Source organism: Nerophis ophidion, linkage group LG26 (genome assembly GCF_033978795.1).
Source record: "Nerophis ophidion isolate RoL-2023_Sa linkage group LG26, RoL_Noph_v1.0, whole genome shotgun sequence".
Taxonomy (NCBI): Eukaryota; Metazoa; Chordata; class Actinopteri; order Syngnathiformes; family Syngnathidae; genus Nerophis; species Nerophis ophidion.
In genome coordinates this window covers 32,322,218-32,345,155 of record NC_084636.1, presented here as the reverse complement: position 1 = coordinate 32,345,155, position 22,938 = coordinate 32,322,218, and the positions used below count along the sequence as shown (strand labels likewise).

The following is a 22,938-nucleotide window of genomic DNA, read 5'->3' as shown; positions in this document are numbered from 1 at the left end:
GAGAGCCGGAAATGGGCTTTAAAAAGGGTGAATAATATGGAGATATCTTCCCATTCATTTGAATGGGAATTTCAGGAAAACAGGATTTTTTTTTTTTTTACAAAATATTGATACCAGCCAATTGTTCAAGATGATATAAATGGGTTGGTGTTGGAATTGAAAAATGTTCACGTAAGTGAAGTGAATTATATTTATATAGCGCTTTTCTCAAGTGACTCAAAGCGCTTTACATAGTGAAACCCAATATCTAAGTTACATTTAAACCAGTGTGGGTGGCACTGGGAGCAGGTGGGTAAAGTGTCTTGCCCAAGGACACAACGGCAGTGACTAACTAGGTTGGCAGAAGCGGGAATCGAACCTGCAACCCTCAAGCTGCTGGCACGGCCACTCTACCAACCGAGCTAAACCGCCCCGTAACAGAATTTAGAAGTGGTATTTAGGAATTCCTGAAATTTGGGGGGAAACTGAGAATTTGTTTTGTTTACTTTTTTGTTGCTTTTTTGTTAGCTTACACTAAATATTTTTGTGAAATCAATAATTCATCATGTTTTGTTAACCTTTTTTTTTTTGCATTGTTTTTGTTACCTTGCACTAAACTTTTTTCTACAATAATAAATGATTCATTATTGATGTTGCTTCTTTGTTTACACTAAACTTTTGTAAAATAAATAATTCATTATGTTTATTTTTCTGTTGCTTTTTTGTTACTTTACACTAATAACTTATTTGTAAAATAATTCATTATTTATCTTGTTTTGTTTACTTTTTTGTGACTAACTTTTTTCTAGAATAATAAATAATTCATTATTTATTTGCTTATGTTTACTTTTTTGTTACTTTACGCTAACAACTTTTTTCTAAAATAATTCATTTTTTATGTTTGGTTTACCTTTTTGTTACATTGTTGCTTTTTTGTTAGCTTACACTAAATATTTTTGTGAAATAAATAATTAATCATGTTTTGTTAACCTTTTTTTTTTGCATTGTTTTTGTTACCTTGCACTAAACTTTTTTCTACAATAATAAATGATTCATTATTGATGTTGCTTCTTTGTTTACACTAAACTTTTTTTGTAAAATAAATAATTCATTATTTATGTTTTGTTCATTTTTCTGTTGCTTTTTTGTTATTTTACACTAATAACTTATTTGTAAAATAATAATTCATTATTTATCTTGTTTTGTTTACTTTTTTGTGACTAACTTTTTTCTAAAATAATAAATAATTCATTATGTTCTTATGTTTACTTTTTTGTTACTTTACACTAACAACTTTTTTCTAAAATAATTCATTTTTTATGTTTGGTTTACCTTTTTGTTGCATTGTTGCTTTTGTTACTTTTTTGTAAAATAAATTGATTATTGTTTTGTTGACCTTTTTGTCACATTTGTATAACTTTTTGTAAAGCAATATAATTGTGGTTTTGTTTGACCTTTTTGTTACATTGTTGCTTTTTTGTTAGCTTACACTAAATATTTTTGTGAAATAAATAATTAATCATGTTTTGTTAACCTTTTTTTTTTTTGCATTGTTTTTGTTACCTTGCACTAAACTTTTTTCTACAATAATAAATGATTTATTATTGATGTTGTTTTGTTTACTTTGTTAAATGGTCGCTTCTTGGTTTACACTAAACTTTTTTGTAAAATAAATAATTATTTATGTTTTGTTCATTTTTCTGTTGCTTTTTTGTTACTTTACACTAATAACTTATTTGTAAAATAATAATTCATTATTTATGTTGTTTTGTTTACTTTTGTGTGACTAACTTTTTTCTAAAATAATAAATAATTCATTATTTATGTTCTTATGTTTACTTTTTTGTTACTTTACACTAACAACTTTTTTCTAAAATAATTCATTTTTTATGTTTGGTTTACCTTTTTGTTACATTGTTGCTTTTTTGTTAGCTTACACTAAATATTTTTGTGAAATAAATAATTCATCATGTTTTGTTAACCTTTTTTTTTTGCATTGTTTTTGTTACCTTGCACTAAACTTTTTTCTACAATAATAAATGATTCATTATCAATGTTGTTTTGTTTACTTTGTTAAATGGTTGCTTCTTTGTTTACACTAAACTTTTTTGTAAAATAAATAATTCATTATTTATGTTTTGTTTATTTTTCTGTTGCTTTTTTGTTACTTTACACTAATAACTTATTTGTAAAATAATAATTCACTATTTATGTTTTTTGTGACTAACTTTTTTCTAAAATAATAAATAATTCATTATTTATGTTCTTATGTTTACTTTTTTGTTACTTTACACTAACAACTTTTTTCTAAAAATAATTTATTTTTTATGTTTGGTTTACCTTTTTGTTGCATTGTTGCTTTTGTTACTTTTTTGTAAAATAAATTGATTATTGCTTTGTTTACCTTTTTGTCACATTTGTATAACTTTTTGTAAAGCAATATGATTGTTGTTTTGTTTGACCTTTTTGTTACATTGTTGCTTTTTTTGTTACTTTACACTGTTTGTAAAATAAATACATCATGTTTTTAAAAAAAATTCACATTATTTTTTGTTACCCTACACTAAACTTTTTTCTACAATCATAAATAATTCCTTATTAATGTTGTTTTGTTTACTTTTTGTCAAAGGGTTGCTTCGTTGTTTACACTAAACTTTTTTTGTAAAATAAATCATGATGTTTTCTTAACATTTTTTTAACATTGTTTTTTGTTACCTTACTCTAAAAATTTTTTATAAAATAATAAATAATTCATTATTTATGTTCTGTTTACTTTTTGTTAAAGGGTTTCTTTGTTTACATTAAACTTTTTTGTAAAATAAATAATTACTTTTTTATGTTTTGTTTACTCTTGTTACTTTGTTGCTTTTTTGTTACTTTACACTAATAACTTTTTGGGTAAAATAATAATTCAGTATTTATGTTTTGTTTACTTTTTTGTTACATTGTTGCTTTTAAAATATATATATATAATTCCTTGTGTTTTGTTTACCTTTTTGTTACATTGTTGCTTTTGTTAGCTTACACAAAATATTTTTGTGAAATAAATAATTCATCATGTTTTGTTAACCTTTTTTTTTTTGCATTGTTTTTGTTACCTTGCACTAAACCTTTTTTACAATAATAAATGATTCATTATTTACGTTTTGTTTATTTTTCTGTTGCTTTTTTGTTACTTTACACTAATAACTTATTTGTAAAATAATAATTCATTATTTATGTTGTTTTGTTTACTTTTTTGTGACTAACTTTTTTCTAAAATAATAAATAATTCATTATTTATGTTCTTATGTTTACTTTTTTGTTACTTTACACTAACAACTTTTTTCTGAAATAATTCATTTTTTATGTTTGGTTTACCTTTTTGTTGCTTTTGTTACTTTTTTGTAAAATAAATTGATTATTGCTTTGTTTACCTTTTTGTCACATTTGTATAACTTTTTGTAAAGCAATATAATTGTTGTTTTGTTTGACCTTTTTGTTACATTGTTGCTTTTTTGTTAGCTTACACTAAATATTTTTGTGAAATTAATTCATCATGTTTTGTTAACCTTTTTTTTTTGCATTGTTTTTGTTACCTTGCACTAAACTTTTTTCTACAATAATAAATGATTCATTATTGATGTTGTTTTGTTTACTTTGTTAAATGGTCGCTTCTTTGTTTACACTAAACTTTTTTGTAAAATAAATAATTCATTATTTATGTTTTGTTTATATTTCTGTTGCTTTTTTGTTACTTTACACTAATAACTTATTTGTAAAATAATAATTCATTATTTATGTTGTTTTGTTTACTTTTTTGTGACTAACTTTTTTCTAAAATAAATAATTAATTATTTATGTTCTTATGTTTACTTTTTTGATACTTTACACTAACAACTTTTTTCTAAAATAATTCATTTTTTATGTTTGGTTTACCTTTTTGTTACATTGTTGCTTTTTTGTTAGCTTACACTAAATATTTTTGTGAAATAAATAATTCATCATGTTTTGTTAACCTTTTTTTTTTGCATTGTTTTTGTTACCTTGCACTAAACTTTTTTCTACAATAATAAATGATTCATTATTGATGTTGTTTTGTTTACTTTGTTAAATGGTTGCTTCTTTGTTTACACTAAACTTTTTTGTAAAATAAATAATTCATTATTTATGTTTTGTTTATATTTCTGTTGCTTTTTTGTTACTTTACACTAATAACTTATTTGTAAAATAATAATTCATTATTTATGTTGTTTTGTTTACTTTTTTGTGACTAACTTTTTTCTAAAATAAATAATTAATTATTTATGTTCTTATGTTTACTTTTTTGTTACTTTACACTAACAACTTTTTTCTAAAATAATTCATTTTTTATGTTTGGTTTACCTTTTTGTTACATTGTTGCTTTTTTGTTAGCTTACACTAAATATTTTTGTGAAATAAATAATTCATCATGTTTTGTTAACCTTTTTTTATGCATTGTTTTTGTTACCTTGCACTAAACTTTTTTCTACAATAATAAATGATTAATTATTGATGTTGTTTTGTTTACTTTGTTAAATGGTTGCTTCTTTGTTTACACTAAACTTTTTTGTAAAATAAATAATTCATTATTTATGTTTTGTTTATTTTTCTGTTGTTTTTTGTTACTTTACACTAATAACTTATTTGTGAAATAATAATTCACTATTTATGTTTTTTTGTGACTAACTTTTTTCTAAAATAATAAATAATTCATTATTTATGTTCTTATGTTTACTTTTTTGTTACTTTACACTAAACTTTTTTCTAAAATAATTCACTTTTTATGTTCGGTTTACCTTTTTGTTGCATTGTTGCTTTTGTTACTTTTTTGTAAAATAAATTGATTATTGTTTTGTTTACCTTTTTGTCACATTTGTATAACTTTTTGTAAAGCAATATAATTGTGGTTTTGTTTGACCTTTTTGTTACATTGTTGCTTTTTTTGTTACTTTACACTGTTTGTAAAATAAATACATGATGTTTTAAAAAAAATTCACATTGTTTTTTGTTACCCTACACTAAACTTTTTTCTACAATCATAAATAATTCCTTATTAATGTTGTTTTGTTTACTTTTTGTCAAAGGGTTGCTTCGTTGTTTACACTAAACTTTTTTTGTAAAATAAATCATGTTTTCTTAACATTTTATTAACATTGTTTTTTGTTACCTTACACTAAAAAATTTTTATAAAATAATAAATAATTCATTATTTATGTTCTGTTTACTTTTTGTTAAAGGGTTTCTTTGTTTACATTAAACTTTTTTGTAAAATAAATAATTTTTTTTAATGTTTTGTTTACTCTTGTTACTTTGTTGCTTCTTTGTTACTTTACACTAATAACTTTTTGGGTAAAATAATAATTCAGTATTTATGTTTTGTTTACTTTTTTGTTACATTGTTGCTTTTAAAATATATATATATAATTCCTTGTGTTTTGTTTACCTTTTCGTTACATTGTTGCTTTTGTTAGTTTACACTAATAACTTTTTTCTAAAATAATACATTATTTATGTTGTTTTGTTTACCTTTTTGCTACATTGTTGCTTTTATTTTACTTTAGACTTAACTTTTTTGTGAAATAATAAATTCATTATTTACCTTTTTGTCACATTTGTATTACTTTTTGTAAAGCAATATAATTGTTGGGGTTTTTTTTACCTTTTTGTTACATTGTTGCTTTTTTGTTACCTTACACTAAATTTTTTTTATAAAATAATAAATAATTCATTATTTATGTTCTGTTTACTTTTTGATAAAGGGTTTCTTTGTTTACATTAAACTTTTTTGTAAAATAAATAATTATTTTTTTATGTTTTGTTTACTCTTGTTACTTTGTTGCTTTTTTGTTACTTTACACTAATAACCTTTTTCAGTATTTATGTTTTGTTTACTTTTTTGTTACATTCCTGCTTTTAAAATATATATATAATTCATTGTGTTTTGTTTACTTTTTCGTTACATTGTTGCTTTTGTTAGTTTACACTAATAACTTTTTTTCTAAAATAATAATTCATTATTTATGTTGTTTTGTTTACCTTTTTGCTACATTGTTGCTTTTATTTTACTTTAGACTTCACTTTTTTGTGAAATAATACATTCATTATTTATTGTTTACCTTTTTGTCACATTTGTATTACTTTTTGTAAAGCAATATAATTGTTGGGTTTGTTTTACCTTTTTGTTACATTGTTGCTTTTTTGTTACTTACACTAAATGTTTTTGTAAAATAAATAATTCATTATTCGTTTTGTTAATCTTTTTTTTTTTTTACATTGTTTTTTGTTACCTAGCACTAAACTTTTTTCTACAATAATAAATCATTATTTATGTTTTGTTTACTTTGTGTTAAAGTGTTGCTTCTTTGTAAAATAAATAATTAACTATTTATGTTTTGTTTATTCTTCTGTTTGTTGCTTTTTTGTTACCTTTAATTACAGCAATAACCTTTTTTGTAAAATAAAAATGTCTTATTTATGTTGTTTTGTTTACTTTTGTTACTATACACTGACAACTATTTTGTAAAATAAAGACATTATTTTTTTTGTTTTGTTTACCTTTGTTACATTTTTTTTACTTTGCACTTATAACTTTTTTGTAAAGTAATATAATTATGTTGTTTTGTTTACCTTTTTGTTACATTGTTGCTTTTAAAATATATATATAATTCATTGTGTTTTGTTTACCTTTTCGTTACATTGTTGCTTGTGTTAGTTTACACTAATAACTTTTTTCTAAAATAATAATTCATTATTTATGTTTTGTTTACCTTTTTGCTACATTGTTGCTTTTATTTTACTTTAGACTTCACTTTTTTGTGAAATAATAAATTCATTATTTATTGTTTAACTTTTTGTCACATTTGTATTACTTTTTGTAAAGCAATATAATTGTTGTTTTTTTTTACCTTTTTGTTACATTGTTACTTACACTAAATGTTTTTGTGAAATAAATAATTCATTATTTGCTTTGTTAATCTTTTTTTTTTTACATTGTTTTTTGTTACCTAGCACTGAACTTTTTTCTACAATAATAAATCATTATTTATGTTTTGTTTACTTTGTGTTAAAGTGTTGCTTCTTTGTAAAATAAATAACTATTTATGTTTTGTTTATTCTTCTGTTTGTTGCTTTTTTTGTTACCTTTAATTACAGTAATAACCTTTTTTGTAAAATAAAAATGTCTTATTTATGTTGTTTTGTTTACTTTTGTTACTTTACACTGACAACTATTTTGTAAAATAAAGACTTTTTTTTTTGTTTACCTTTGTTACATTTTTTTTTACTTTGCACTTGTAACTTTTTTGTAAAGTAATATAATTATGTTGTTTTGTTTACCTTTTTGTTACATTGTTGCTTTCCACTCAACTTTTTTGCAAAGTAAAAAAATAAATAAATGACTAAGTCGCTGTCACAATCAATGAACAAAAGTGCAAGTGAATAAAATTCAAAGATTTGATATCACAAGTCGAGGTATCGGCGCTAACAGCCCTGTCGTTACTCGGTATCAGGTTCGTATGGTATCGGCCGTGATCATGTGCCCCCCCTAGTGGTTGATGCTGAGTCATGTTTATGCCAGGGGCCGGCCTTCAAGATGTTTGCTAAGACAAGATAAGGTGGTGTGGGACTGACCTGGGCGTCCCAGCTGCTGCTGCCACTCCAGGTATCTGATGGCGCCGCGGGCCGTGCCCTGGTTGGCCCACCAGTAGGGGATAGCGGGGAGCAGCTGAGCGTGCCTGGACGCCACGTCTGCGTCGTAGGACAGGAGCACCTGGCGACCCGACGCCCACAGAGCCCTGAGGGTCAGCTCGGGTTCCTGCCAGGACCAGGATGGCGGTAAGGACCCGTGCCGGAAAGAAAAAAAAAAACCTGCGGACTCACCTGGCGAGGACACAGCTTGGTGCCGAAGAGGTGCTGCAGCGCCGAGATGAAGGACTCGTGGATTTGATCGTCCATTCCCTCAAAGTGTCTGCAGGCCAGGATGACCACCTCCTTGGGGTGAGCGTCCAGCCAGGATGCCATAGACGCCAGCGTCTCCTGAGGGACAGGCGGGGGCTTCACCTACACTGGGTCTGAAGAGGCGTGGCGGGAAGGAGGCGGGCACTCACCAGCACCGTCAGGTGTGTGTACAGGATGTGCGTGAAGTGTAGGTGGGACCCCGGCTCGCTGGGCTTGCGTGCTACGCGCAGGTCAAAGTAACGGATGCCCATTGACAGCTGGTCCTCGATGCAGCGATCCTTCACACACACACACACACACACACACACTTCTGTCAGGGTTGCTCACCACAAGATGTTAGACAAACATTTTTAGTCTTTTAGGATTAGTGCTGTCAAATGATTAAAAAAAAAAAAAATCATTACTTGGATTGATCACGATTAATTGCAGTTTATTACTTGGAGCATACACGATTAATCGCAGGTGATTAATTGGATTAATCACAATTCATCAGTTTATTACTTGGATTAAACACAAGTTAATATTTGGATTAATCACAAATAGTAGGATGTTATTACTTGGCTTAAACATGGTTTATCGCAGGTTATTACTAGGATTATACATGATTAATCGCAGGTGATTAATTGGATTAATCGCAGTTTATTACTTGGATTAATCACAAATTATTTGGATTAATCACAATAGCATGTTATTACTTGGATTAAACACGGTTTATCGCAGGTTATTACTTGGATTAGACAAGATTAATCACAGGTGATTACTTGGATTAATCACAATTATCGCAGGTTATTACTTGGATGATACACAATCGCAAGTGATTAATCACAGTTTATTACTTGGATTATTCACAAATTATTACTTGGATTAATCACAAATTAATATTTGGATTAATCACAAATAGTAGGATGTTATTACTTGGTTTAAACATGGTTTATCGCAGGTTATTACTTGGATTAGACAAGATTAATCACAGGTGATTGCTTGGATTAATCACAATTATCGCAGGTTATTACTATGATTATACATGATTAATCGCAGGTGATTAATTGGATTAATCACAGTTTATTACTTGGATTAAACAAGTTAATATTTGGATTAATCACAAATAGTAGGATGTTATTACTTGGCTTGAACATGGTATATCGCAGGTTATTACTTGGATTAGACAAGATTAATCACAGGTGATTACTTGGATTAATCACAATTATCGCAGGTTATTACTAGGATTATACATGATTAATCGCAGGTGATTAATTGGATTAATCACAGTTTATTACTTGGATTAATAACAAATTATTTGGATTAATCACAATAGCATGTTATTACTTGGATTAAACACGGTTTATCGCAGGTTATTACTTGGATTAGACAAGATTAATCACAGGTGATTAATTGAATTAATCACAGTTTATTACTTGGATTAATAACAAATTATTTGGATTAATCATAATAGCATGTTATTACTTGGATTAGACAAGATTAATCACAGGTGATTACTTGGATTTATCACAATTATCGCAGGTTATTACTAAGATTATACATGATTAATCGCAGGTGATAAATTGGATTAATCACAGTTTATCACTTGGATTAAACAAGTTAATATTTGGATTAATCACAAATAGTAGGATCTTATTACTTGGCTTGAACATGGTTTATCGCAGGTTATTACTTGGATTAGACAAAATTAATCACAGGTGATTACTTGGATTAATCACAATTATCACAGGTTATTACTAGGATTATACATGATTAATCGCAGGTGATTAATTGGATTAATCACAGTTTATTACTTGGATTAATCACAAATTATTTGGATTAATCATAATAGCATGTTATTACTTGGATTAAACACGGTTTATCGCAGGTTATTACTTGGATTAGACAAGATTAATCACAGGTGATTACTTGGATTAATCACAATTATCGCAAGTTATTACTTGGATTATACACAATTGCAAGTGATTAATCACAGTTTATTACTTGGATTATTCACAAATTATTACTTGGCGTGATGGCGATTATTCGCAGGTTATTACTGGGATTAATCCCAATTATTTGCAGGTCATTACTTGGTTTAATCACGTTTAATCGCAGATTATTACTTGTATTAATCGCGAGTTATTTTTTGGGTTATTTTGTTTTTGGTATTGTCATATTGTGTCTTCTTTTTGGGTGGAAGTTGAAAAAAAGTGTTCAAGGATTGGTTTGTTTAAGAAGCTTGATGTAGTTTCTGTTATTTTAGGAGAGTTCATTGACAGTCATGACTTAGTCAATTTAATTATAGTACTTGGTAAAAGGTTTATTTTTAAAGCCAAAAATAGATATTCACTTAGTATTACTTTCTTTAAAACATCTATTCAGAATTTTTTAACTTTAGAAAGATACATGATTGACAACGATAATGATGCCAAAAACATGAAAAAAGATGGGAAATCCTTAAAGGCTTATTGTGAAAATGTAACAATGTTTATAGATATGCAACAACAGCAACATATATGCTATCTGTTGTTGTGTTCCCTATTCTTGAGTCTACAAAATGAAAGTCTGTGTTGAGTCTGACTTGGACATAATATGCACTATACACAAATGCTTTTTATGACAATGTAATTTTGTTTATAAATTATATGCAATCTGTTGTTTTCCTAATTTTTTTTTTTTTTTGTACATGGTTGAGGGTGTGTGTTGCTGAGCCCGACTTGGACATTATCTGGACAGACCTGGTTTTAAAACCTGTTAGACAAGTCTAATTTCATTAACAACCTGGTCTGGTGAAGATAAGGTCCTTTTTTATTTCATAAATAAAATAAGATAAATAAATAAAAAAAAACATTTTCTTGGATAAAAAAGAAAGTAAAATCATATAAAACAATTATATTAAAAAATAGTCATTAATGATAATGTTAGTGGACCGGCGGCACACACAATCATGTGTGTTTCAGGGACTTTGTCCCTTGCAGACTGTGTTATATATGTTGTGGGAACCAGAATTTTGGTAGCAGAAAGAAACAACCCTTTTTTTGTGCGAGTCGGTGTGAATGAAGGAAGGAGGGTTTTTTTGGGGTGGGGGTTGATGCACTAATTGAGAGTGTATTTTGTATATTTTTATGTTGATTTAATGAAAAAAAAATTAAAAATCGCAAGTTATCACTTGGATTCATCACAATTAATCGCAGGTTATTACTCTGAGTAATCACGATTAATCACAGGTTGATACTTGGATGAATCGCAGGTTATTACGTGGATTAATCAAGACTAAAGGCAGGCTATTATGTGGATTAATCACGATTAACCACAGGTTATTACTTGGATTAATCATGATTAACCGCGGGTTATTACTTGGATTATACACGATTAATTGCAGGTTATTACTTGGATTAATCATGATTAAACACAGTTTATTACTTGGATTAGTCACGATTGACCACAGGCTAGCACTTGGATTAATCACAATTAACCACAGTTTATTACTTGGATTAATCACAATTAATCGCAGGTTCTTGCTTGGATTATCAAAGGTTATTACTTGGATTAATCACAATTAACAGCAAGTTATTACTTGGATTAATCACAATTAACAGCAAGTTATTACTTGGATTAATCAGGATTAACCTGTGGTTAATATCTCTAAGGGAGAGCCCCGCCACACGGCTGAGGAAACTCATTTTGGCCGCTTGGACCCGTGATCTTATCCTTTCGGTCATGACCCAAAGCTCATGACCATAGGTGAGGATGGGAACGTAGATCGACCGGTAAATTGAGAGCTTTGCCTTCCGGTTCAGCTCCTTCTTCACCACAACAGATCGGTACAACGTCCGCATTACTGAAGACGCCGCACCGATCCGCCTGTCGATCTCACGATCCACTCATCCCCCACTCGTGAACAAGACTCTGAGGTACTTGAACTCCTCCACTTGGGGCAGGGTCTCCTCCCCAACCCGGAGATGGCACTCCACCCTTTTCCGGGCGAGAACCATGGACTCGGACTTGGAGGTGCTGATTCTCATTCCGGTCGCTTCACACTCGGCTGCGAACCGATCCAGTGAGAGCTGAAGATCCCGGCCAGATGAAGACATCAGGACCACATCATCTGCAAAAAGCAGAGACCTAATCCTGCGGCCACCAAACCGGAGCCCCTCAACGCCTTGACTGCGCCTAGAAATTCTGTCCATAAAAGGTAATGAACAGAATCGGTGACAAAGGGCAGCCTTGGCGGAGTCCAACCCTCACTGGAAATCAATCAATCAATCAATGTTTACTTATATAGCCCTAAATCACTAGTGTCTCAAAGGGTGACTTACTGCCGGCAATGCGGACCAAGCTCTGACACTGATCATACAGGGAGCGGACCGCCACAATAAGACAGTCCGATACCCCATACTCTCTGAGCACTCCCCACAGGACTTCCCGAGGGACACGGTCGAATGCCTTCTCCAAGTCCACAAAGCACATGTAGACTGGTTGGGAAAACTCCCATGCTCCCTCAAGGACCCTGCAGAGAGTATAGAGCTGGTCCACAGTTCCACGACCAGGACGAAAACCACACTGTTCCTCCTGAATCAGAGGTTCGACTATCCAACGTAGCCTCCTCTCCAGTACACCTGAATAAACCTTACCGGGAAGGCTGAGAAGTGTGATCCCACGATAGTTGGAACACACCCTCCGGTCCCCCTTCTTAAAAGAGAGGAACCACCACCCCGGTCTGCCAATCCAGAGGTACCGTCCCCGATGTCCACACGATGCTGCAGAGTCTTGTCAACCAAGACAGCCCCACAGCATCCAGAGCCTTAAGGAACTCCGGGCGGGTCTCATCCACCCCTGGGACCTTGCCACCGAGGAGCTTTATAACTACCTCGGCAACCTTAGCCCCAGAAATAGGAGAGCCCACCACAGATTCCCCAGGCACTGCTTCATCATAGGAAGACGTGTTGGTGGGATTGAGGAGGTCTTCGAAGAATTTCTTCCACCTATCCACAACATCCGCAGTTGAGGTCAGCAGAACACCATCCGCACTATATACGGTGTTGACAGTGCACTGCTTCCCCTTCCTGAGGCGGCGGATGGTGGTCCAGAATCGCTTCGAAGCCGTCCGGAAGTCGTTTTCCATGGCTTCCCTGAACTCCTCCCATGTCCGAGTTTTTGCCTCCGCGACCGCTGAAGCTGCACACTGCTTGGCCTGTCGGTACCTGTCCACTGCCTCCTGAGTCCTATGAGCCAAAAGAACCCGATAGGACTCTTTCTTCAGCTTGACGGTATCCCGCACCGCTGGTGTCCACCAACGGGTTTTGCGATTACCGCCCCGACAGGCACCAACTACCTTGCGGCCACAGCTCCAATCGGCCGCCTCGACAATAGAGGTGCCGAACATAGTCCACTCGGACTCAATGTCCAGCACCTCCCTCGTGACATGTTCAAAGTTCTTCCGGAGGTGGGAATTGAAACTTTCTCTGACAGGAGACTCTGCCAGACGTTCCCAGCAGACCCTCACAATGCGCTTGGGCCTGCCAGGTCTGTTTGGCATCCTCCCCCACCATCGCAGCCAACTCACCACCAGGTGATGATCGGTAGAAAGCTCCGCCCCTCTCTTCACCCGAGTGTCCAAAACATGAGGCCGCAAATCCGATGACACAACTACAAAGTCGATCATGGAACTGCGGCCTAGGGTGTCCTGGTTCCAAGTGCACATATGGACACCCTTATGTTTGAACATGGTGTTTGTTATGGACAAACTGTGACGAGCACAAAAGTCCAATAACAAGACACCACTCGGGTTCAGATCTGGGCGGCCATTCTTCCCAATCACGCCTCTCCAGGTTTCATTGTCGTTGCCAACATGAGCGTTGAAGTCCCCCAGTAGGACAAGGGAATCACCCGGGGGAGCACTTTCCAGTACTCCCTCGAGTGTACCCAAAAAGGGTGGGTACTCTGAACTGCTTCTTGGTGCGTAAGCACAAACAACAGTCAGGACCCGTCCCCCCACCCGAAGGCGGAGGGAGGCTACCCTTTCGTCCACTGGGTTGAACTCCAACATACTGGCTTTGAGCCGGGGGCCAACAAGAATTGCAACCCCAGCCCGTCGCCTCTCACTGATGACAATGCCAGAGTGGAAGAGAGTCCAGTCCCTCTCGAGAGAAGTGGTTCCAGAGCCCTTGCTGTGCGTCGACGTGAGTCCGACTATATCCAGCCGGAATTTCTCTATTTCGCGCACTAACTCAGGCTCCTTCCCCCCCAGTGAGGTGACGTTCCACGTCCCGAGAGCTAGCTTCTGTAGCCGAGGACCGGACCGCCAAGTGCCCTGCCTTCGGCTGCCGCCCAGCTCACATCACACCCGACCTCTATGGCCCCTGCTATGGGTGGTGAGCCCATTGGAGGGTGGACCCACGTTACCTCTTCGGGCTGTGCCCGGCCGGGCCACATGGGGACAGGCCCGGCCACCAGGCGCTTGCCATCGTACCCCACCTCCGGGCCTGGCTCCAGAGGGGGGCCCCGGTGACCCGCGTCCGGGTGAGGGAAATCTGGGTCCTTTTCTTGTTTTCTTCATGGAGGTCTTCGAGCTGCTATTTGTCTGATCCCTCACCTAGGACCTGTTTGTCTTGGTAGATTTATGCCCCCGGACAACATAGCTCCTAGGATCATTGGAGACACGCAAACTCCTCCACCACGATAAGGTGGCAGCCCAGAGAGGAGAGCTGATGTTTATATATTTCCCAATTTATTTGTATTTATTTATTATATATGTTATTCATTTAAAATATTTTAATGTAACTTCATGCATTTATATCCATCCATCCATTTCCGACCGCTTTTTCCCTTTTGGGGTCGCGGGGGGCGCTGGCGCCTATCTCAGCTACAATCGGGCGGAAGGCGGGGTACACCCTGGACAAGTCGCCACCTCTTCGCAGGGCCTTTATATTTTTTTATTATTTTATTTATTTATTTTTCGACACTAGTTATTTTTGACTTATTTGTAATATTATTGACCTATTATAATCATTTTGTATTTTAGTTCATTTTATTCCATAACATCTGGTGTTTGTATTTTTTCATACTTTATTTACATTTGTGTTTATTTTTAACGTTATTAATTTGAAATATATTTATGTAATTTTAGGTATTAAAATATTTATTTCTTATTTTATTGTATTTATTTAACACAAACTATTTTATTTATTATATATTATACCAACTGAGTAACTTCAAATAATTAACTGTAAAGGCTGCCAAACAGGAAGTACCTGCGTGTGTTTATTTGTGACATAATGACTCCACAACAGGAAGTTGTTCATGTGTGACACAATGAGTCCAAACAGGAACTACCTGTGTGGTGGCCCACTTGTAAATGGTGGGCCTGGTGAAGCAGCAGCAAAGTCCATCCAGGATCCTGAAGATGTCCGACTCAGACCTGACCAGCGGAGAGTTGATGTCCAGACAATAACTCATCGTGTCGTGACTTCCTGTTGGGAAAGATGTCATCTCATCATTTCTTTCCACTTCCTTTTGGTCCATGTGACATCTAATTTTGCAGCTAAATACCTGACTCATTCAACTTGGTACTTGACACATGCTAACGTTTTCAACCTCACCACCTCAGAGTCATACAACTTGGTACTTGACACATGCTAACAGTTAGCAGGCTGACGTTAACATGATCAAGGGTGATGGGTCAAATGCAGAGAATAATTTCGCCACACCCTGAGTGTGTGTGACAATCATTGGTACTTTAACTTTTAACATGCCAACCTTACAACCAATTTTGCAGCCGAAAAAATCAGTCATAGAATTTGGTACTTGGCACATGCTAACTGTTAGCATGCTAACTTTTTTTTTGCCAATTTTGCAGCTAAACACCCGAGTCATAGAACTTGGTACTTAGCACATGCTAACTGTTAGCATTCTAATGTTAACATGTTGACTTTTTTCAGCCAATTTTGCAGCTAAAAAACCGAGTCATAGACCCTGGTACTTGACACATGCTGTTAGCATGCTAATGTTAACATGAAAACCTATGGAGCCAATTTTGCAGCCCAACACCTCAGATTCATAGAATTTGGTACTTGACACATGCTAAATGTTTTTTTTTAGCATTTTGACGTTAACATAATAACTTTTTCAGCCAAACACGTCAGAGTCATAGAACTTGATACTTGACAAATGCTAACTCTTAGCATGCTAGATTTTTTTCAGCCAATGTTGCAGCCTAACACCTCAGACTCATAGAACTTGGCACTTGATACATGCTAACTGTTTGTCAGCATGTTAACAATAACATAATAACTTTTTCAGCCAGTTTTGCAGCCAAACACCTCAGAGTCATAAAATTTGGTACATGACACATGCTAACTCTTAGCATGCTAGGTTTTCCCGCCAATTTTGCATCCGAACACCTCAGTTATAGAACTTGATACTTGACACATGCTACTTCTTAGCATGCTAGATTTTTCAGCCAATTTTACAGCCCAACACCTCAGATTCATAGAATTTGGTACTTGACACATGCTAAATGTTTTTTTTAGCATTTTGACGTTAACATAATAAATTTTTCAGCCAATTTTGCAGCCAAACACATCAGAGTCATAGAACTTGATACTTGACAGATGCTAACTCTTAGCATGCTAGATTTTTTTCAGCCAATGTTGCAGCCTAACACCTCAGACTCATAGAACTTGGCACTTGATACATGCTAACTGTTTGTCAGCATGTTAACAATAACATAATAACTTTTTTCAGCCAGTTTTGCAGCCAAACACCTCAGAGTCATAAAATTTGGTACATGACACATGCTAACTCTTAGCATGCTAGGTTTTCCCGACAATTTTGCATCCGTACACCTCAGTTATAGAACTTGATACTTGACACATGCTAATTCTTAGCATGCTAGATTTTTCAGCCAATTTTACAGCCCAACACCTCAGAGTCACAGAACTTAGTACTTGACATATGCATGATAACATTAGCATAATAGCTTTTTACAGCAAGTTTTGCAGCCAAACACCTTAGAGTCATTGAACTTGGTACTTGACACGTGCTAAATATTTGTTAGCATACTTACGTTAACGTAATAACTTTTTCAGCCAATTTTGCATCTTAACACTTCAGAGTCAAAAAACTTGATACTTGACGCATGCTAACACTTAGGAAGTTAGCTTTTTCTACCAATTTTGCTGCCGAACACTTCAGAGTCATAGAACTTGATACTTGACACATGCTAAGAACTCTTGGCATGCTAGATTTTCAGCCAATTTTGAAGTTAAACGCCTGAATCATAGAACTTGGTACTTGACATATGCTGTTTGCATGCTAACATTATCGTGCCAACCTTCTCAGCCAATTTTAAAGCCCAACACCTCAGGGTCATAGAACTTGGTACTTGAAACATGCTAATAAATCAACAAAATAACTTTTTCAGCTAATTGTGTAGCTAAACACTTCAGAGTCATAGAATTTGTTACATGACACATGCTAACTCTCAGCATGCCAGCTTTTTCCGCCAATGTTCCAGCCCAACACTTCAGAGTCATAGAACTTGGTACTTGACACGTGCTAAATATTTGTTAGCATACTTACGTTAACGTAATAACTTTTTCAGCCAATTTTGCATCTTAACACTTCAGAGTCAAAAAACTTGATACTTGACACATGCTAACACTTAGGAAGTTAGCTTTTTCTACCAATTTTGCTGCCGAACACCTCAGTCATAGAACTTGATACTTAACACATGCTAAGAACTCTTGGCATGCTAGATTTTCAGCCAATTTTGAAGTTAAACGCCTGAATCATAGAACTTGGTACTTGATATATGCTGTTTGCATGCTAACATTATCGTGCCAACCTTCTCAGCCAATTTTAAAGCCCAACACCTCAGGGTCATAGAACTTGGTACTTGAAACATGCTAACGAATCAACAAAATAACTTTTTCAGCTAATTGTGTAGCTAAACACTTCAGAGTCATAGAATTCGTTACATGACACGTGCTAACTCTTAGCATGCTAGCTTTTTCCGCCAATTTTGCAGCCCAACACTTCAGAGTCATAGAACTTGGTACATGACACATGCTAATTCTCAGCATGCCAGCTTTTTCCGCCAATGTTCCAGCCCAACACCTCAGTTATAGAACTTGGTACTTGACACATACTAACTGTTAGCATGCTAACAATAACACGCTAACTTTTTTAGCCAATTTTGCAGCCAAACGCCTTAGAGAACCTTGGTACTTGGCACATTTCCACGCTAACTTTTTAAGCTGGTCTACAATTGAACACCTTAGCATGCTAACAATAACACGCTAACTTTTTTAGCCAATTTTGCAGCCAAATGCCTTAGAGAACCTTGGTACTTGGCACATTTCCACGCTAACTTTTTAAGCTGGTCTACAATTGAACACCTCAAAGTCACAAAACTTGGTATTTTTTGACACATGCTAACTGTTAAGTTAGCCAGGCGCGTTATCAGCATTCCTTAATGACATCGTCTATTTTTTTGTGTCCTTTTCTAATCCGGCTTGTGTTTATTTTGTCTTCAGAATGTTATCGCGAGCCAAACAAAACAAAACAAGCCCCCGATTTCCAGTGTGCCATGTAGAACCGCTACAACTGGTTTGTGTTGCCATGCACGATGACTGACATGCAACACCAACTAACCCACTAGACCTGTAAGTTTGCACAATACATCACTGTAAAGGCCTACTGAAAGCCACTACTACCGACCACGCAGTCTGATAGTTTATATATCAATGATGAAATCTTAACAGTGCAACACATGCCAATACGGCCGGTTTAGTTTACTAAATTCCAATTTTGAATTTCCCGCGGAGTTTCTTGTTGAAAACGTTGCGGAATGATGAGGTGTGCGCGTGACGTCTCGAGGTAGAGAGGACATATTAGCGCACCACAACTTGCGGCTAAAAGTCATCTCTTTTCATCGCGCAATTACACAGTATTCTGGACATCTGTGTTGCTGAATCTTTTGCAATTTGTTCAATTAATAATAGAGAAGTCAAAGTAGAAAGATGGAGGTGGGAAGCTTTAGCCTTTAGCCACACAAACACACGGTGATTCCTTGTTTAAAATTCCCGGAGGTGAAGCTTTACTATGGATGAGAGTGGTCAAGCGAACATGGATCCCCACCACTTGTCAACCGGCAGGTTTCGGTGAGAAAATTGTGGTAAAAAGTCGCCTCTTACCGGAGATCTGCGGAGCTAGCGCCATCCATGCAGCTGCCGTGACTTCCCTCAGACACTGGCGTCAACACACCCGTGGACACACCCCTCCGACTATCAGGTACAATTTAACTCACTAAAACACTAGCAACACAATAGAAAGATAAGGGATTTCCCAAAATGATCCTAGCAAATGTGTCTAAAACAGGGGCGCTCACACTTTTTCTGCAGGCGAGCTACTTTTCAATTGACCAAGTCGAGGAGATCTACCTCATTCCTATTTATAATTTATATTTATTTATTTATGAAAGAGACATTTTTGTTAACAAGTTAATGGTGTTTAATGATAATACAAGCATGTTTAACACACATAGATTCCTTTCTTTCATGAAGACAAGAATATAAGTTGGTGTATTACCTGATTCTGATGACTTGCATTGATTGGAATCAGACAGTGGTGCTGATAACGTCCGCATTTTCAAATGGAAGAAAAAAAAAAGTCCTCCTTTCTGTCCAATACCACATGAAAGTGGTTGGATTTGGCATCTCATTTGTCCAACTTGCATACTTGTTTTTAAACACTTTGTTATGAGAGTAGCATATGTGTGTGGCCCTTTAATGTCTGGCAGCAGGTGAGTGACGTCAGTGAGTGTGCGGGTGGGCAAGCAAGTGAGAAAGCGGTCGCTGAGGGCGGGGGAGAAATACATTGGCATCAAACTCCGTAGCTTGCTAGCTTGTGCACGCTAGCTTTCTGAGACTCTTATTTTGTTAGCACAGGCAGGATGAAACAGGTCTTTTATGGTGAAGACAGGAACTGTGCAGTCGGTCTTTAGAGTTTTGACAGTAGGTACGGAGTCTCTAGAAATAAAATGTGTTTCTCTGCGTCCGCCCTGTTAGTGATTTTTGTCTTAAATATGAGCTCGCAGCAGCCAGCGTCATCTCACAAGATCCTCGGGTGCCGAGAATGTCAAACAACTGACGAAAGTGAAGTCTTGGTATGATTGATGATTGCTCATTTTTATGTCTATTTTTTAATGCCTGGCTTGAGACCGACTGACACACCCTCCGAGATCGACCAGTCGATCGCGATCGACGTAATGGGCACCCCTGATCTAAAACATCTGAATCGCTCCCAATGCAATTGCCTTTTTTTTTTACACTTTATTTTTTTTTTTTCTAGACCTTCACTATCAATATCCTCAACCACAAATCTTTCATCCTCGCTCAAATTAATGGGGAAATTCAATCAATCAATCAATGTTTACTTATATAGCCCTAAATCACTAGTGTCTCAAAGGGCTGCACAAACCACTGATGACTATGAGAACCTTGGAGAGGAGGAAAGCAATGGATGTCGAGCGGGTCTAACATGATACTGTGAAAGTTCAATCCATAATGGATCCAACACAGTCGCAAGAGTCCAGTCCAAAGCGGATCCAACACAGCAGCGAGAGTCCCGTTCACAGCGGAGCCAGCAGGAAACCATCCCAAGCGGAGGCGGATAAGCAGTGCAGAGATGTACCCAGCCGATACACAGGCAAGCAGTACATGGCCACCGGATCGGACCGGACCCCCTCCACAAGGGAGAGTGGGACAGAGGAGAAAAAGAAAAGAAACGGCAGATCAACTGGTCTGTGTGAGGATGTGAGGATCCTTCACACTGGTGACGTCATCGTCTGCTACTTCCAGTAAAAGCAAGGCTTTTTTATTAGCGACCAGAAGTTGCGAACTTTATCGTCGATGTTCTCTACTAAATCCTTTCAGCAAAAATATGGCAATATCGCAAAGTGATCAAGTATGACACATAGAATGGACCTGCTATCCCCGTTTGAATAAGAAAATATAATTTCAGTAGGCCTTTAACACAACACATTGTAATGGTTATTGTTGTACTGATTCAATTAAAAAAATGTTTAGGAATAAATAAAGTGTGTTTTCATTTTAGGAATGATTACAACGGTTTTTAGGAATAAATAATAAAGTGTTTTCAGTTTAAGGATGAATAAAAAGAGTTTTTGTAAGGAATAATCAAGTACCGGGTATGGCCAGGTAGTTGAGCGGGACGTCCCACAGCTCCTCCGGCAAAGCGGCCATCCAGTCCCGGCAACGCAGATCCATGATATCTGCCCTTCTGCTCCGGTAAGTCACACGCCTAAAAAAAAAAAAAAGTCACAATCCTGAGAGTCTTTGTGTCTTGATCATTGGATTGACACGTATCGATTAATTAATCCATTCAAAAAGCCTCGATAAACAGGAAGTGAAGTGATTGGCCGGGACAGCTCTGCAGCCGCAACACCTGCAGCTGGGGGATTGCCGCGCATGCGCATTGAACGCCACAAAGACGACCAGGGAGCGAGATGGTTCCCTCCCACTCGCTGTTAGCCTGCTAGTTTAATACGGAAATAAACGTTGCTTATGAACTTGTTCGGAAATGAATATTAGCGCTTGTAAAAGACGTAAACGAAACAAGTATTCAATCGACGTTTTCTCGAATGGTCGATTGGTAGTTTCACCTTTTCTCACAAATATGACATTAAAACGTCATAAAGAACGACTCATTTTGCGTCGTTTGGTTTTTTACCAGACAAAAAAAATAACAGCCAAAAATGACTGACTTGGCAAAAAGTAAACCACACACACAGACGTACACTAAGCAGGGAGTTCGCCACCAACATTATGCTTCTATCGTGTGAAAAATGACTAGAATTAAAGAGTTTTTTAAACCGTCGGACTAGACACAAAGTACTATTTAAAAAGCGAGATGGTTCCCTCCCACTCGCTAGCTGTTAGTCTGCTAGCGTAATACGGAAATAAACGTTGCTTATATAAACTTGTCCGGAAATAAATGTTAGCGTTTTTAAAAAGACAAAAACAAAACAAGTAACGGAAATAAACGTTGCTTGTATAAACTTGTTCGGGGAAATAAATGTTAGCACTTGTAAACGACGTAAACAAAACAAGTATTCAGTCGGCGACTAGTAATAAAACGCCGCCGGCCGGCCGACGTTTTCTCGAATTTTCCATGTGAAGTTTCACTTTTTCCTCTCACAAATATGACATTAAAACGTCATAAAGGACTAATTTCGCGTCAAGTTGTTGCTTTTTTTTGTTTTTTTTTTACAAATTAATAACAGCCAAAAATGACTGACTTGGCAAAAGTAAACCACACACACAGACTTACACTAAGCAGGGAGTTCGCCACTTCGACTATCAATGTCTTCGACTCCAACATTATGCTTCTATTGTGTAAAAATATGACCACAAATATAAGTTTTTAACCCTCGACACAATACAGTACTAATAAAAAGTCGCCGGTCCTGAAAGTAAAACAAACAGCTTCCGCATATATGTGGTGTAACCAGCAGGGGGCGGTAGCACAAATACAGATCAGTCATTTTGTGCCTACACGGGGATGGGAAGTTCGTTCTCTTTTCTGAGAGTGGACTCTTTTGGCTCGCATCATCATTTTGTTCTCAACCTTTTTTCATTTTTTTTTAACTTCAAGTACCCTCTAATCAGAGCAAAGCATTTTTGGTTGAAAAAAAAGAGATAAAGAAGTAAAATTACAACACTATGTCATCACTTTCTGATTTATTAAATTGTATAACAGTACAAAATATTGCTTTTTCGTAGTGGTCTTTTTTTTAACTATTTGGAAAAAAAGATATAAAAATAACTAAAAACTTGTTGAAAAATAAACATGTGATTCAATTAGAAATAACAATTTCTACACATAGAAGTAATCATCAATTAAAGCATACTTGCCAACCTTGAGACCCGATTTCGGGAGGTGGGGGGCGTGGTCGGGCGTGGTTGAGGGCGTGGTTAAGAGGGGAGGAGTATA

The 22,938-nt window shown here is 35.4% G+C and overlaps 1 protein-coding gene across 2 annotated transcripts in view; it reads right to left on the bottom strand.

Moving 5' to 3' along the window:
- The window catches only part of LOC133543967 (PI-PLC X domain-containing protein 1-like), a 24,363-nt gene extending 1,910 nt beyond the window's left edge, over nucleotides 1-22,453 (bottom strand). The window contains exons 1-6 of one of the 2 annotated variants that reach the window (XM_061888921.1): nucleotides 22,276-22,453; nucleotides 21,131-21,246; nucleotides 15,256-15,392; nucleotides 8,088-8,216; nucleotides 7,861-8,016; nucleotides 7,612-7,795 (exon numbers count right to left, since the gene is read on the bottom strand). In XM_061888921.1, coding sequence (XP_061744905.1) covers nucleotides 7,612-7,795; nucleotides 7,861-8,016; nucleotides 8,088-8,216; nucleotides 15,256-15,392; nucleotides 21,131-21,212 — 688 coding nt within the window. In that variant the 5' untranslated portion in view covers nucleotides 21,213-21,246; nucleotides 22,276-22,453. Of the gene's footprint in view, nucleotides 1-7,611; nucleotides 7,796-7,860; nucleotides 8,017-8,087; nucleotides 8,217-15,255; nucleotides 15,393-21,130; nucleotides 21,247-21,742; nucleotides 21,781-22,275 lie in introns of those variants that run through there. The other variant, XM_061888922.1, reaches the window with a different exon arrangement.
- Between the last annotated feature and the right edge of the window lie 485 nt (nucleotides 22,454-22,938).